This window comes from Aulostomus chinensis, chromosome 9 (assembly GCF_037954235.1).
Source record: "Aulostomus chinensis isolate RoL2024-O1b breed Wild chromosome 9, RoL_Achi_v1.0, whole genome shotgun sequence".
Taxonomy (NCBI): Eukaryota; Metazoa; Chordata; class Actinopteri; order Syngnathiformes; family Aulostomidae; genus Aulostomus; species Aulostomus chinensis.
The window spans coordinates 28,802,122-28,816,774 of record NC_141328.1 but is presented as its reverse complement, the minus strand read 5'-3'; the positions used below and the strand labels follow the sequence as shown (position 1 = coordinate 28,816,774).

At 45.4% G+C, this 14,653-nt stretch overlaps 1 protein-coding gene across 1 annotated transcript in view; it reads right to left on the bottom strand.

Moving 5' to 3' along the window:
* Positions 1-14,653, bottom strand: part of lgr6 (leucine-rich repeat containing G protein-coupled receptor 6) — a 39,513-nt gene that overhangs the window by 2,403 nt on the left and 22,457 nt on the right. The window contains exons 3-17 of the mRNA XM_086214893.1: positions 13,411-13,482; positions 11,450-11,521; positions 8,346-8,561; positions 8,087-8,158; positions 5,307-5,375; positions 4,741-4,812; positions 4,534-4,605; positions 4,148-4,216; positions 3,684-3,755; positions 3,402-3,467; positions 3,253-3,324; positions 2,791-2,862; positions 2,152-2,277; positions 603-757; positions 64-144 (exon numbers count right to left, since the gene is read on the bottom strand). Coding sequence (XP_086071019.1) covers positions 64-144; positions 603-757; positions 2,152-2,277; positions 2,791-2,862; positions 3,253-3,324; positions 3,402-3,467; positions 3,684-3,755; positions 4,148-4,216; positions 4,534-4,605; positions 4,741-4,812; positions 5,307-5,375; positions 8,087-8,158; positions 8,346-8,561; positions 11,450-11,521; positions 13,411-13,482 — 1,358 coding nt within the window. The remainder of the gene's footprint in view (positions 1-63; positions 145-602; positions 758-2,151; positions 2,278-2,790; positions 2,863-3,252; positions 3,325-3,401; positions 3,468-3,683; positions 3,756-4,147; positions 4,217-4,533; positions 4,606-4,740; positions 4,813-5,306; positions 5,376-8,086; positions 8,159-8,345; positions 8,562-11,449; positions 11,522-13,410; positions 13,483-14,653) is intronic.

Below are 14,653 nucleotides of genomic sequence, written 5' to 3'. Positions count from 1 at the left end.
GCAGTTGTGAGAAAATGATCTGCACGCTTGAATTGTGGTCTATGAAGGTGTGACACGACGAACCCGGAGTCGGGGTGCACTGGACACTGGTTTGCAGTTTGGATTCCTCTATTTCTTGCTGGAACTCCTCCAGGTCAGGGTCATCTGAAATGAGTCATTGTTAAGGTTACAATCTGGACACATCTGTTGTGCAAGTTCTATTAGCCTGATGTTTGAGTGTGTTTGGCTCTGGCTGTTGGGGTCATAAACGTTGTGACCCGAAATTCTTTCACAATGAAACTACGATGTTTTATGAAGATAATTGACACTTCCATGAAGTTTGATAAACATGTTCTCATAACAATTAAAGTTGGACAAATTTTAATCAGTGATATGTCATCGTCCAATCATCTTTTGTTATGTTTGGTACACCCAGCACTTGTTTTGGTTTGAACTTAGTGTGGGTTTGTTGGTTGCCTTAGGAATGTAAGTCGTCAGTTGCCAGGTAGCTGCGGTCTCAGCGATGCTCTGACATGTTTTGAGTTGGACATTTCACCTCGGTAAGTTAATCACTTTACCCAGGCGTAAGCTGGCACTGGCAATGTGGGCACGTGCTCTCTTACATTGTGTGTCAGCATGGATGGGGTAAATGGCTACAGTCCTCTTGTGCAGATCCTCGTCAGTGCTGATCTGCTCGGTGTCCCACTGGCTTGCTTGCTTGTAGCTATCGCAGGACCCATACACACAGCACTGGTAGGCATAAGGCATCTCGATCACCCTGCGAGACAGACGGATGGGCTCAGTGTTGGCAACTAGACATGGCCGATAGCCCACAAATACCAGGAGAATCCAGCAAATGTGGCATGCTCATGCACACAGCAAGAGTCAACCTCTCATCCTTCCTCACGTGTCACAGTGCACGAAGTCGGTCAAAGCATGTGAGAAAGATCAGTATTCCAATAGCTGCTGCTAGAAGTTAGGAACAGTGAACAAAAGTGAAACCGATCAAGCCTTATTAAAAACCTGGGGTGAAATGATACTTGAGTTGCATTCGGACACAAGCGGTCAGCAGCGGTGGCATTGACGAGAGCTGAAAGGTCGTACTGCCAAAAACAGATGGAGTTATTTGGTAATCAAACCTTAAAACTTGATTGATGTCAATTTTCTTGTGACCAATAAAAAAATGCAGTTTTTAATATTCATTTAAAATTGCAAGAGTAATGAATTTGCTTCATTTGAGTACAGCCACAAGTCCAAGACCAGTTGCTGTAACTTGAGTAAACTTCTATCTGAATCCAACACAATAATAGATATTATTGTCAATAAAAGTCCATTTAATATTTTTGTGAGAAAATAAGGAAAATGTCCAAAACTGCCCTATGTCACAGCACTAAAGACGGAAGAAGAGAACCCTGAATTTGCCCCCTGAGGTATCTGATTATTCTACATGGCTCCACAGAGCTTCCTATAACGTTGTGCTGTAGATCCTGCTGACAAACTGCTTTGGAAACATTAACTTTCTTGAGAGAGCAGCACAAATGTGGTGTTTCTCAGGCTGAATGTAGACGATACCATCAGCTTTCTGAAGCCTGCACCAGCGTCCTCGTTGCTGATGGCTTCGTGCAAACATTTACGGCACTTTTAAAACGGATTCCTGCCAGGAGGCCCGGTTTGGACAATGTTCAACAATAATGCTGACATTGCCACTTGATCACCTGCCATCTCTTTTTTCTTTGAAATTCACTCTCTATTTTCACTTTGCAAAACATTCCCAGGCCTCCAGGAATTCTGATCGTGTAACAAGAATTAACTTGTTGCTGACAGGGGGTTACTCATTGTCAGAGTGAAGTTCAGAAATGGCTTGCAGGTACACAATGTAATTAGTCCTCTGCCAAACCTCAGTGATTTTGTAAATTAAAGATACAGATAGAGAGGTGTGAGAGGAAGGATTGTTTATGCCACTGTTAACACACCTGGATCGGCCCGTTATCATCTTAAATCAGCTTCAGGTGAGAAACAAAGACATTAGAGACAGGAAACCTGAGGAACGTGTGCGTGCGTGCGTGCGTGTGTGCGTGCGTGCGTGCGTGTGTGTGTGTGTGTGCGTGCGTGCGTGCGTGCGTGCGTGCGTGCGTGCGTGCGTGCGTGCGTGCGTGTGTGTGTGTGTGTTACCTCATGCGGGGAAAGTGATCAGGACTGAAGGCCTCATACAGTTGAATGTTTCCCCGCAGCTTGAGGTGTGTGAGACTTCCCAGACCTGCCACTGGTACTGAGCTGAGTCTGTTCTCAGTCAGGTCGCTGCGTTGGAGAGAGAGAAATTGATAAAGGAGGATCAGGCCAAGTCAGAGTAACAAAAAAAAACCAAACATGTTTTTCATTTCAGATATTTCTGAGGCTCATAGCAGCAACAAAAACGCCTTGTCTTCGATATTTTAAACAAATCAGACAAGACTCTCAATCAGATTCCTTCCAGATAAGACTTGCTGTCAGAGGCAGTTTATCGGCTTGTTTAGTTTGGCTTCCTTGGACCTCTTTGCACAATGGAGCGAATTGTGTTGGCGAGACATCTGATGAGTCTCCTCAGAGGGGTTTTGCAAAACAGTAAATAAATATCAGTAGATGAAGACAACTGGAATTCTGTCGCACACGCAGTCAAGTACAAAATGTTTGTCCAAGGCTGAGCCTCTGACATGCAAATCAAATTTAATTAAAAAATAAACAAGTTTGCCTTCAAGGAGAGAAAAGAGATGCTACTAGCAGACTTGAACAAAGAGACGATGGTCAGAGTGACTGGTGTGTGTCTTCACTCACAGTTTGATCAGAGAATGAAGAGAGGCAAAGGCGTCTGTGTGAATCCACTCGATCACATTCCAGCTGAGATCACTGCGACAGGCAAAAAGCATCAAGCTGAAATGCACTGAGGCAAACAGGCTCTAAACTTTTAATATCTGTCACCACTAGATGTCAGTAATGAGTCACAAGTTTACATAGTTTGATCCTGCATAACTCCGTTTTAGGGTGATGGTGACGACTTTAATGAACCAAACAATGGCTCATGACCCAGTTAAAGAGGAGGGTTTTTTTTAGTTGAAACATATTTTGGAGGCATTGACAAGTGAAACTACTCATTTCTTGCAGACGAGTATCTGCTGAGACCTGAGTACGAGCATCATGACACCGCCCCCGGAAAGAACCCCTGTTTAAGACAACAGTTCCCCAGTAAAATGATACGTGGCATGGAAAGAAAATATACAGTTGTGAGGATTGACCTACAGTGTTCTGAGAGAGGTGAGCTGCTGGAAGGTGCTGGACTCTATCCTCTTGATTTGGTTGTGCTGCAGCCCTCTGATGAGAAAGAACAGTTGGGTACGAACACCCCCAATCCAAACTGTTGAAACTGTGTGTGACAGCGTTGGGCTTACATCTCTTGCAGAGCAGAACAGTGGTAGAAGCTCGGTAGATCCTGGATCTGGTTGTAGGACAGCTCCCTACGACAGAACGCACACACATCCAGTGACCAGCTGCGGGTTTATAGTGTGGGAAATTACAGGGGTGACAGAATTACGCCAGTCTTTGCTCTGAGCGAGCCGATATAGACGGACAATCATTTTGGTGAGATTGGATTTCATAGCATGGGCTTTGTCCAAATGATTATTTAGCAGCGCAACTCTCCAAAGTGGGGTTTTGTGTATGTGTGTACTCACAGCACTCGGAGGCGCGGCAGCTGCTCACATAGATCTAGAGGGAGAGCTGAGAGACCCGCCCGAGTCAGCGTCCTATAGAGAGAAAGAGAATCCTCTGATCATTGTTGAAGTGCAAGCAAGCGAAAGGTTCCTCCTGTCCTGTGAGTCTAACTCGGTCGGACAGGGAGCTGTGTAGGTTCGCCAAACCTGTCACTGGCCGCATAACTGGCCTCCCTATCTGTTTTCTGAGTCTCCTGTTATTTCCCCGTCTCTCCTAGAATCATAAAACACACATTCTCTTCTATTCCAGTGTTTTTGAGTGTCTCTCCATCTTGACTTTACCTCTCTACACTTTTTATCATGCACTTTGACTCTGGGGATTGTACCCTGAGCTGCACTCCCGGTCTTTATTGTTACGAATCCTTACTTGATGAAAAAAACTGTGTGTGTTTTTATGTGCTAGTGTGTGTTTGAGGGGCACTCACAAAATTTCCAGGCTTGTGGTTCCTTTCAGGTCAGGAAACTCTTGAATCAGAGTTGCTCCGTTCAGGGAGCTGCAGTAGAAAAGGGTGTAATGTGTCATAACACGCATGTGCACACAGACCACGTCTAACAGCTCATTTCAGCCATCGCACTTCTCATCCAACATCAACACAGGCTGTTGTGGGTGTCTCACTAGACATCATAAGTCACACCATTCAACATGTTCTTACAACACACTCTCCCGTACCACATCAGCACAGCACAGCAATACGCTAACACAACATCATTCAGTAGGCCATTACACATGTCCACTCTCACTGCTAGGGACAGACAATGATTTAAACAGTGTCGGGGTAACTGGAATGGCTTCCACTGACCACATACTCACAGTGTGTGCAGCTTAGGTAAGAACTGGAAAGCAGATTTCCCTACAAACTGGATGGGGTTCTCGTAGAAATGACTGCAAGAAAGAAAGAGAGAAATAGGTTTCGACATTTTCTGGTTCGTACGTTATGGGGGTGAGTTGCGTTGTACATGAACTATACAGTTGTGCCTTTAACTAAGATGTGCATACTGAGAAGAAGCTCTAGCGTACATGGTTTGGAGCTGAGGGTTTCCCACAAAGGCCTTCTCAGGGATGGCTTTGATATTGTTGTTATGGAAGCCCCTGCAAATGTAGAAACGCATAGTTATTCAGGCAGTCTGTCAATTTCTTTCTGACTTTGTGTGCGTGCACTTGGAGGGGGGACGTTGTGTGTTTGCGAGGCAAATCATGTGTCCTCGTGTTGCACCTGCCACTGCGCAGCTGAAAAACATTTTTGGACACATGAGATGCAAACACGCACACATATGCTGTTTCTGTGACCCGTATGCACGCTGCAAAACATCTGCTGAAGCTGAGGGAAAACATAGTGTGTGTGTGTGTATGTGTGTGCGCGTCTGTGCGTATGTGCAGGAGAAGGGGGTGCGTGGGTGTGTAGCCAGCACCTGCTTTGGGCGAGAGAGATTGTATCCGAGTGCCACATTAAAATCACTTAACGGGATTACTTGGGATAACGCAACCATGAGAGTCATGTTGGGCAGGTGTGTTTTGGTGCGTGTGTGTGTGTGTGTGTGTGTGTGTGTGTGTGTGTGTGTGTGTGTGTGTGTGCATGCACTCACAGTTCCTGAAGTTTACTCAGTGTCCTGATGGCCACAGGAAACTCCTGGAGATCATTGTAGTTTAAGTCCCTAGAAGAGAGAGGGTGCACAATAACCATCTTTTTGTTTTCTAGCATGATGAGGGTCTCATGTTGCTGACCGAGAAGTTATTTCCTCCTTTACTGGGGTTGTCCTGGTATTTTCAACTGATCGGAAACTGATCTTTTAATCTAACGACAGCGGCCACATGATTCAAATGAAGAGCGCGCAGTGGCAGGACGCAGCTTAAATGTCAGTGTGTTTTGCAAGCCGTCAATAACAGGGCTGCATTCAGTCCTATTAACTTGATATGGACCCAAAGAAGTCATTGAATGCAGTGAGTTCACTCTGGATACGTTCAGACAGACAGAGACGTTTACACCGTAGTGACAAGGCCAGAGAAGAGCAGAGAGAGACAGTCTTTTGTTTATTCACAGCGCCAGTAAAGACAGGGTTTTTCTGTATTTTGTCATCCAGGGTGAGTAGTATAACCAGTACACACCATGTATTTTTAACACACTGATATCAGGTCGCTACTTTGTGTTGGCTGAGTTCAGGAAACATAAGGTGGAAAATATGACATTGAGACATTACATGAAAAAGTGTCTTTACACGTGTGAATGCGCAGCCTTTTACTCTCTGAGAGGCTGACAGCTGTTGAAGACTGAATTTGACCCTCGACCTTTGCTGCTCAGACCTAATTATGTAGGTCTGTCTCTGATTAGTTTCCTAGGAAACGCTGGATCATAACAACCCTGCTATCATTGACATAGCTCATACGCAGGTGGCAGGAAAAGGAGCTCTGTACGTTACTGTTACTTTGCTGAACATTTCTGATGTTCCTGTGTGAGTGGGAACAGTGTGTACATTTGTTTCGTTGCCTGTGTGTGTTTGCTAGTTTTAAAGACCCTGCAGGTAATCTCGAGATGTGCTCGATATGCAAGGTCAACGGGATTTGTTTTTATTCCTTTCAACTTAGACAGAAAAATTGCCTTTGATTAAGTGCCTCTTTCAAGACGCGTCTGTGTGTCATCCAGAGTTTTCAGTGGATGTTGTGAAATGTCTGTCTGTGTCTGCTCAAATCCGTCTGTGTGAAATATGTGTTTGCATTTTCCAGCCGTCCCCTGGACGGCTCCTCACAGTAATGATTTTATATTACAGACTGGAGAGGCTGATCAGAAGGCAGATGGTCTCTCGTATTTCTCATAATCAAGGCCGCTGTGAAAGATTAACCCCTCATACCAGCACAAGCTCACGTCAGTGACACCCGTCATCTTATCCCTCCGCGGCATCTGGTTCCCCCCACCACTGACGGCCCGAACATTTTAACACACTCTATTCTGATCCAACCTCCATCCCTCTTTTCCTCATTCTCTTCATTACCTTCATCCTCTGAACCACAGCTCCCACGCTTACACACTCGTCCCACCAACGGTCCTGGCTTTTAAGCTGAGTGTTAAGCTAGCGAATTGCTCATGAGTTCATGGGCAGGAGTACAAGCACGCACATGTATGTGCCCACACACATGACGATAAAAAGGAATTTAATTTTTTTTACACTTCAACAGGTTGTTAAGCAGCATACCAGAAACAGGGTTTTCATCAGACCACCATGAATTTTTGCTGAAGACACGGTTGCTCGCTCTCAATTTCTTTCTTTCCATCTCTTTCAAGACTGTTTTTGCGGTCTGCATATTGGTATGTGGTTCAGCTCTCGTTATCAAAGCTACAGCACGTACGCTCAAACAACTCCCTGGTAGCAACGCTGAGCAGCAGCTGAACTCAGCGCTGCTAAGCAATAAGTTTTTACAAAACACAAGAGTTTCTTGATGTTATTTCAAGGTTATAAAAGAAGGACTTTTCATCTTCACATTCCTGACGTGCATTTGCTAGTTTTGAAAACCCTTCAACCACCTGCTGAAACTGCTGGGGCATTATTCATGATGACTTTATGGTTTAATGGTGCTCTTTTCTGTGCTTTGGCTTACCTTGGTACCTGGGACTTATAAAAACGCATACATTTCAGGTGTTTAAGTAATCATACACAAAAAGTAGCCTTGTAATTAACACACAATGTGAGTAAATTGATGGTAAATTCTATGACCTGTCTGAGGTCCTCATATATCTCAGGGTTATTCTAAGGCAATGTGATTATTGTGTACAGCCCCATTCAGATGGGATGTTGATACTTGCTCATTCTTTGTCGTTACAAGTCCCATATCAGTGTTGGGGAGACAGGTAACATAATCATTTTGGCCTTTGAAAAAAAGTTTTTAAAAAGTGTGTGTGTGTGTGTGTGTGTGTGTGTGTGTGTGTGTGTGTGTGTGTGTGTGTGTGTGTGTGTGTGTGTGTGCGTGTGTGCGCGTATGGGAGGGTTGCTTATCCCCAGCCATCAAAGTCCAGAAATGGCTGCTCACAAACCCGTGCCCCTTACACTTTGTCCTGGACATGCCCACCTGGAACTGTTCAACCCCAGCAGTCCTCAGTCGTGACTCAAGCTGAAGACATTGCTAATCACCTTCTAACAGGGAAAGAAGTTGTCCGGCCAGCCCAGAGAATCATGTCCTCAAAAGGCTGGGTGTGTTTGTAACCGATAATGTGTTTGGTGACCAGGTGTGCTGGCACCTGGGACATCCTGAGAATAAGATGTGTGCATGCATTTGTATGTCTCTCAATGTGTGTGTGTGTGTGTGTGTGTGTGTGTGTGTGTGTGTGTGTGTGTGTGTGTGTGTGTGTGTGTGTGTGTGTGTGTGAGGTACTCACAGTGTCTCCAAACTATGTAAACCTTCAAAACATCTCCCACCCATGATCTGGATTTGGTTGTTATGGAGATGCCTGGAAAAGCGCCACAAATATTGTTTAACAAATCAGAAATTACCCTCTCAACAACAACAACAACAAAAAAAGATTCCACAGTGCAGTCATCGCCTGCTCTAAATCAACGGAACACAGCATTTCTTTGGTAAGATGAGAAACCCAAACCCAGGAGAGGTTTAAGTAAACAAATCAAGATGTCACTTACAGTACGACAAGGGCGGAGAGGTTGGTGAATGCATAATCAGGGATGTGAGTGATCTGGTTGAGGGCCAGCGTCATGGCCTGAAGGGAGGGCAGAGAGTCCAGAGCTGTCACCGGGATCTCGGTTAAGGAGTTGTCATCCAACCACAGGTGTCTTAGGGAGCGAACCCCTCTAAAGGCCCCAGCCGGAACCTCAGACAACAGGTTAGCATCCAGACGCCTGTGGGGTGAGGGGAACTAAACTAAGCCAGATAATCTCCAAGACTAAGTACAGTATGTTTGCTTATGTGTGTGTGTGTATTCCTGCTTGTGCGGGAATTAAAACACTTTGGCTTACAGGGAAGTTGTTATGGGCATTACACATCCTTTATTCTCCTTCTTTCATCTCCTCTGCAGCTTTAGGGAAGCTCCTATGATTTATTCCTATGCTAGGTAACGTGTGTGTCACCAGCTCAGGCATGTATGAAACGTAAGATGAGAAAGACTCGGATTTAAACAACTTGGAATTGTTGTGGCCAGCCAGTTTTCTTGTACCTCCCTTTATTTGTATTGTGTGACATATTTTTTCTGTCTGTGTCTGGAAAAAAGGAACAAAAAGGGAGGAACAGTGAAAGACGCATCTTCAGCTGTTCCTACCTCCTTCACTCTTTCCACCGTTGGAGTCTCGCTGTCGCCGTCAGTTCCTGGCATATCCACCAGTGCGGCACAAACACGCCACCCTTTCAGCTGATGAATTTATGACACTGGACACATGCGCATGATCTCAGATGTTCACTTTCATCTCCCCGACCAAAAGAGCCCAGCAAAACTTTGTCCCCGTCTTAGTGTCAACCCGCAGGCATTGAGAGTGACGCACACCCGTGTAAATGCACACATGCATACACACTGTCCATAGTGATGAATGTTCACCTGAGGGCAGAGTTGACAAGCTGAGACCACTTCCTCCTGCTATTCTTCTTTTCTAGCCCTCCACGCTCATTCGTTAATCTCCTTTTCCTCCCTCGGTCCTTCTCACACCCTCATTTTGTCTCTTACGTCCTCACTGATGCTCTCCCTGACGCTGCAAACCCCGTTTGCGTCTCGCCCCTTAACTCTTGCTGGTCTTTCAAACATCCTCCCTTATCAATCTTCTACTGTGGGTCTTTGATTCTGGCACTGCAGCTCCTCCTCAGCCTCATCACCCCTTGGAGGCTTCGCCAAACAAACAGCATCATCAAAGTGAAATCTGAACTTGAACTCTGAACTCTGGGCTTTTCTCCCCAGGGAAATTTTCCATCAGGAGAGGCAACTGTATACACTGGCAGATGCTCACACAGAGGAACACCCTTCAGCACACATGTAAATACACATGAACGTGCGTGCACGCGCACACAAACAGCTTCAAGAAATTTTCATCTTGTCTACTTCCTGAGTACATTTTTTTTCAACCCAGAAACATCGTCCTTGTGCATCCTGTGTGCTCAAACCGTGGACATTGTTTGTCCCTGACCCAAATCATGGGATGAAAGCTGCGGAAGACCCTTCAACTTTCTGGACTTTTCTCCAGGGCAAAATAATAATTGCTCCTCTGGGTCGACTTGCCAGGTCTCCAGAAGGTCCAAGGAGAACTAGGAATGTTTCACAGAAGCCAATAAAGCAGCAACTATTTCCTGTCCATCACATCAAAGTCTAAAGTATGATTATGGGGAAGAGAAATAGAGACAGAAGGAGAAAGTTCCCTTAAATGATCCAGGAGATCTGTGGACCTGACTACTCGTTCAGTTTGGCTCCAGATGGCAGGAACGTATTCAGCAGGGAGCACATTTACTGCCCTCCAGTCCATCTATAGAAATAGAGTTTTTACTGAGGGTTTATCGTGGATGTGATGTTACTTGTGGAACTAATCAGTGGTGACTACAGGGCTTAATGTGGACACCAAGTTTGGCATTCTACTGTGTTTTGTAACCGTCCCGATCCAAAGGGTGAAACAAATACGAGATTAGGTGATGATTTTTGTTATTTGTTTTTGGAGGAAAGCCTCCTCTTGTGTGTTTAAGCTAATTCAAGCCCGTCTGTGCTCACTCAGGTTCTGTCTTCTTGTACCTGCCGTGTTTCATGTCAGCGAGAGGCGCCGGCAAGCTTCATCCACCAGAGCTTCTCCAGTAATCTTTCTGTGCTGGGCTTATCATTACTGTAATGACAAGGTGCATTTATGTGTGTGTTTTCATTACTCAAGACCGTCTCTATGGGAGGTAATTGAAAGAAGACCACACACACATAGATTGAAGACACATCATCTTGACGGAAAATAATGAATTCTGACACAAACGCCTACGGCCTGAGGCCCTGTAGATGCACTGAGGGATAACAGGCCTGCTCCATAACATACGTGTACGTAGGTGGATGAGGAGTAACATGTGTACGCGTGTGCTATGGAAGAACTCCGGTAATTTGTGTCTGTGTGATGAAAGAAATTACTTTAAGGATATTTACAAAGAATTATTAATGTGGAAAGCAGGCATGTGGAGTTCGTGTGCAGTACAATGAGAGAGATGGGTAGGGGTGAGGAATTACAGATGAGGTGGTCCACATGCACCCGCCTGGACGTGCACGCTGACACACGCACATACACACATACACCGACCCCACAAATGAGACAATTAAGCCACCAAAAACTCTCATTAGCCAGATGATAGCGGTGTGGGTGGTGGGAGAAGAACGGAGAGGAGTGCAGGAGGAAGAGAGGGGGAATTGATGGAAAATGGGGTTGTTTCACAGCTCATTGGAGATGCTCTCCCTGGCCTGCAGTGTCTGCTGTTTCCCTCATGGCTTCCAGATGCTACCATGAACTGCACTGACACAGTAAGACTGTGACTCCTTCTGTCAGGCAGTAGAGCACTGACTGCAAAACTGTTTCGCCCAGCGTTGGGCTACGGTCTGTAGTATGTCAGCGGTACTTTATACCTGCATTGTGGTTAGAGCTGAGATGTGTGGGTGGGTGGTCAGGGGATGTTTCATAGCCTGTTGGATGAGGTAGTAGTACGATTTGTGTGTGTGTGTGTGTGTGTGTGTGTGTGTGTGTGTGTGTGTGTGTGTGTGTGTGTGTGTGTGTAGGGGAGATTAACTCACAGGGACAGCAGGTTGGGTAAGTCCCATGGAGCATCATCAGGAAGTCTCTCCAGCTGGTTGTTTTGCAGCATCCTGAGAGGAACATTCATAGGTATATTAGTGAAATTAAAGACGATGGAGGGTATGTGTGCGTGATTGCACATCAAGCAGAACAAATAACTCCGTAGTGAGGGAAATCTGACACAAGGGGGGAAAGGCCGGTGAAAGCTTGAAGAGAAGCAGAATGAAGGTTAGAGGAAAAGAGGAGCTCCTTGGGTGGGCTGCTGATGTCATTCTCACAAGAATGAAGCAAAAAGCAACAAGGAAGTGGGGAGCAAACAATAGACCTCTCTCTCCTCACCCTGTCTTGCTTCCTCTGTCTTTCTTTCTCTTTTTCTTTAAAGTTTTTTTTTTATCTTAACCAGTTGTCTCACATTAGTGCACAAGGCATAGAGTCTCCAGTGTGGCGTGCTGAGCAGCGCCGTTATCGTGGCATCGTGGCACCACAGTAGTCAGAGCCGTCTTTGTTAGTGTGAGTTTATCCCCTTACGTCACAACAGTTTTTGGAAATCTTTCATCTGTTAGTATGAAATAACCTTCATGGCTTTGTTGGACGTTGTATGAGATAATGTGTAAACCATATAATTGAAAACAATTTGTGTCCTTACGTATTTATGTTGCTATGTAACATTCTGGATATGTCAAGATTGGTGTAGCCTATTGTTTGCTGTTATTTACATAGTTGGTGAATTTCTCAATCATCCCCAATGCAACGATTGCTTCAGTGTTTAGAAAGTGCCACTCAGCTTTGAACTGATCATGGCGTGCTGGGACGATGACGCTGTGATAAATGTAGCGGGTTGCGTCTTTTCCTGTTGTGGAGGAATTCCCTGCTGGGAGCTTCGCTGTACTCCACTCAAGGTTCATAACCTCGTAGCCTTCCCTGTGAGTGTGTACATGTGTGAGCGCGAGAGCCAGTCATCGGGGACCTGGCGGTTACCCTACACCAGGTCAGCGGACCATTTCTGTTTGACATGGCTTGACTTTACCTTATATATTGAGGAAGGAAACCAGAGGTCAGAGAGACTGTCCAGGGCTTGCTGGGATGTTACAGAGTGAAGCACAAATGCTTGCAGACATGCGTGAATTCAGAATATGTGTTTTTGTCCACCGTAATGGATTCAAGCCTGGTTCGCTCAGTCTGTCCCCATGAGTTTCACAATGCAAGGTGAAAAAAGATCAACTTGTGTGCCTGGTAATCCCCCACTTTCCCTCAAATTACAAACCACAATTCTCTAGCTAAGTTTACATTCTGTGGCAGGTCTTCTCAAACTTTCTCAGCCAGGGTCCAAAAGGAATCAAGTTGGTTGCCAAGACTCATGAAAACCTCCTTAATACCCTTGTCTCGCACCCACTAGAAATATGGCCACAATTTATTAGATGTTGCACTCACAAGCCAGAAGGTACCATGGTTTTTCTGGCTGCTTTGCACTTTTTTGTAATGTAATACTTCAGCAGTTAGTGACCATGCATCATAAAGCTATGAACATACTGGGAGAAATGGGGTGTTAAAGGGATCCGCTTCAAATGGGGTTTTTAAGTGAATTTTTTGTCACTTGCTGTAATCTCGGTGGGTGGTGTGACTGGGAGGTCCCTGCGCTTCACCTGTGAGGGTTTGTGTGCGTGTGTGTGTGTGTGTGTGTGTGTGTGTGTGTGTGTGTGTGTGTGCGTGTGTGCGTGCACACTCTACAAGTGAAACAGGGCTTGTTCGGAAATGAAGGGATTGCAAGCAGGGCAGGTCTCTCCTAGCCCATAAACTTTAACTGCAGTTAATGATGCATGGCCTGTGTGTTTTATTCAAGGCGGGAGCATAACTGCACCCCCACCCCAGCTCAGAAAGAAAAAGCTGGAGTGGAAGAACCCACCTTGGATGAGGACTAAACCACCTCAGCAGGATCGGGAGGGAGGAGGAGGTTACTTACAAAACTTTGAGGCTGTGGAGTCCCTGGAGAGCGTGGCCTGAGATATACCTCAGCTGATTCCCTGAGATACGCCTAGGAGGGAAACACAAAGATCAATAAGGAGAGAACAAAATATAAAAATGAAATATGAACTTGAAGCACGTACACAAAAAAAATTTACAAGTCTCTAAAGAGAAGTTTTGCCTTTTGCTTTATTCTAACATTTTGGAGGGAGCTCTAACATGACTTCATCCTCTAGTTCCTGCTTTTGGGGTTAGTGTTGGGGCAGTATGCAAATAACAATATTCTATTCCCTTCAATGCGGTTGCTGTTGGCCCCATGCACCCTCAGAAATGTTGACCAATCCTGGGAGCTCAGATGAGCGAGTTTAGACAGAATTGAATGAGACTGAGGTTGGGTCAGTAAGTGCAGCTTAAAGTATGTTTGCCTGTGTGCGTAGTAAGGTGTATACTATATTCCGGTGCACATGAGCACATGTGTGTGCAATGTGAAAGCGTGTGCTATTTTCCATGTCCTTGAGCTAAATTGGGTCCGTTCTAGGGAACCTTGAGGACAGCGAGGGAGAGAAACCACACACATTCACACAAGCAATCCAATCAGCTTGTTTATCAAACACAGCACCTAATGGTCATTTGTGAGTGTGTATAAGATGTCCAAATAAATAACATTCAGTCCAGCAGAGGAACTCTCAAGGTCACAAGCTGGAAGCACACTTTAAACACAGATTTGGTCTTCACAGCTCAAGACCACCCACTTTTGTTAAACACACACACACACACACACACACACACACACACACACACACACACACACACACACACATCAGTTACAAGTTACACGCTGGCATCCTCCTCTCACACTGCTCTTCAGGTGACATTTGCCTGACATTTCAGCCTCATGCTAAGCAGTCTGCCTCTTGTTGAGGTGTTCCATTAGTGCCAAGATATTGAAATATTAATACAGAGCACTGGCTGGCTTTTCCAAACCACTATCATCCAGATGGTAATGGACGAGAGCTCCTAGAAATCTCCCTCTGACATCTGATACTCATGTCAACATGTCTCAGTCTTATTACTGTGCAGTGGCAAACCGCACAACACCAGCCCTGCCTGCCAAATCTCACACTCAGCCCGGTCTAAAACACTTATAGAGCTTATACTCGTCAACACAAGCAGAAAAACACACACCCAGGCGAGCACACAGATGCACACCCGCATGGGCACACTAGAATACAAAACGGACT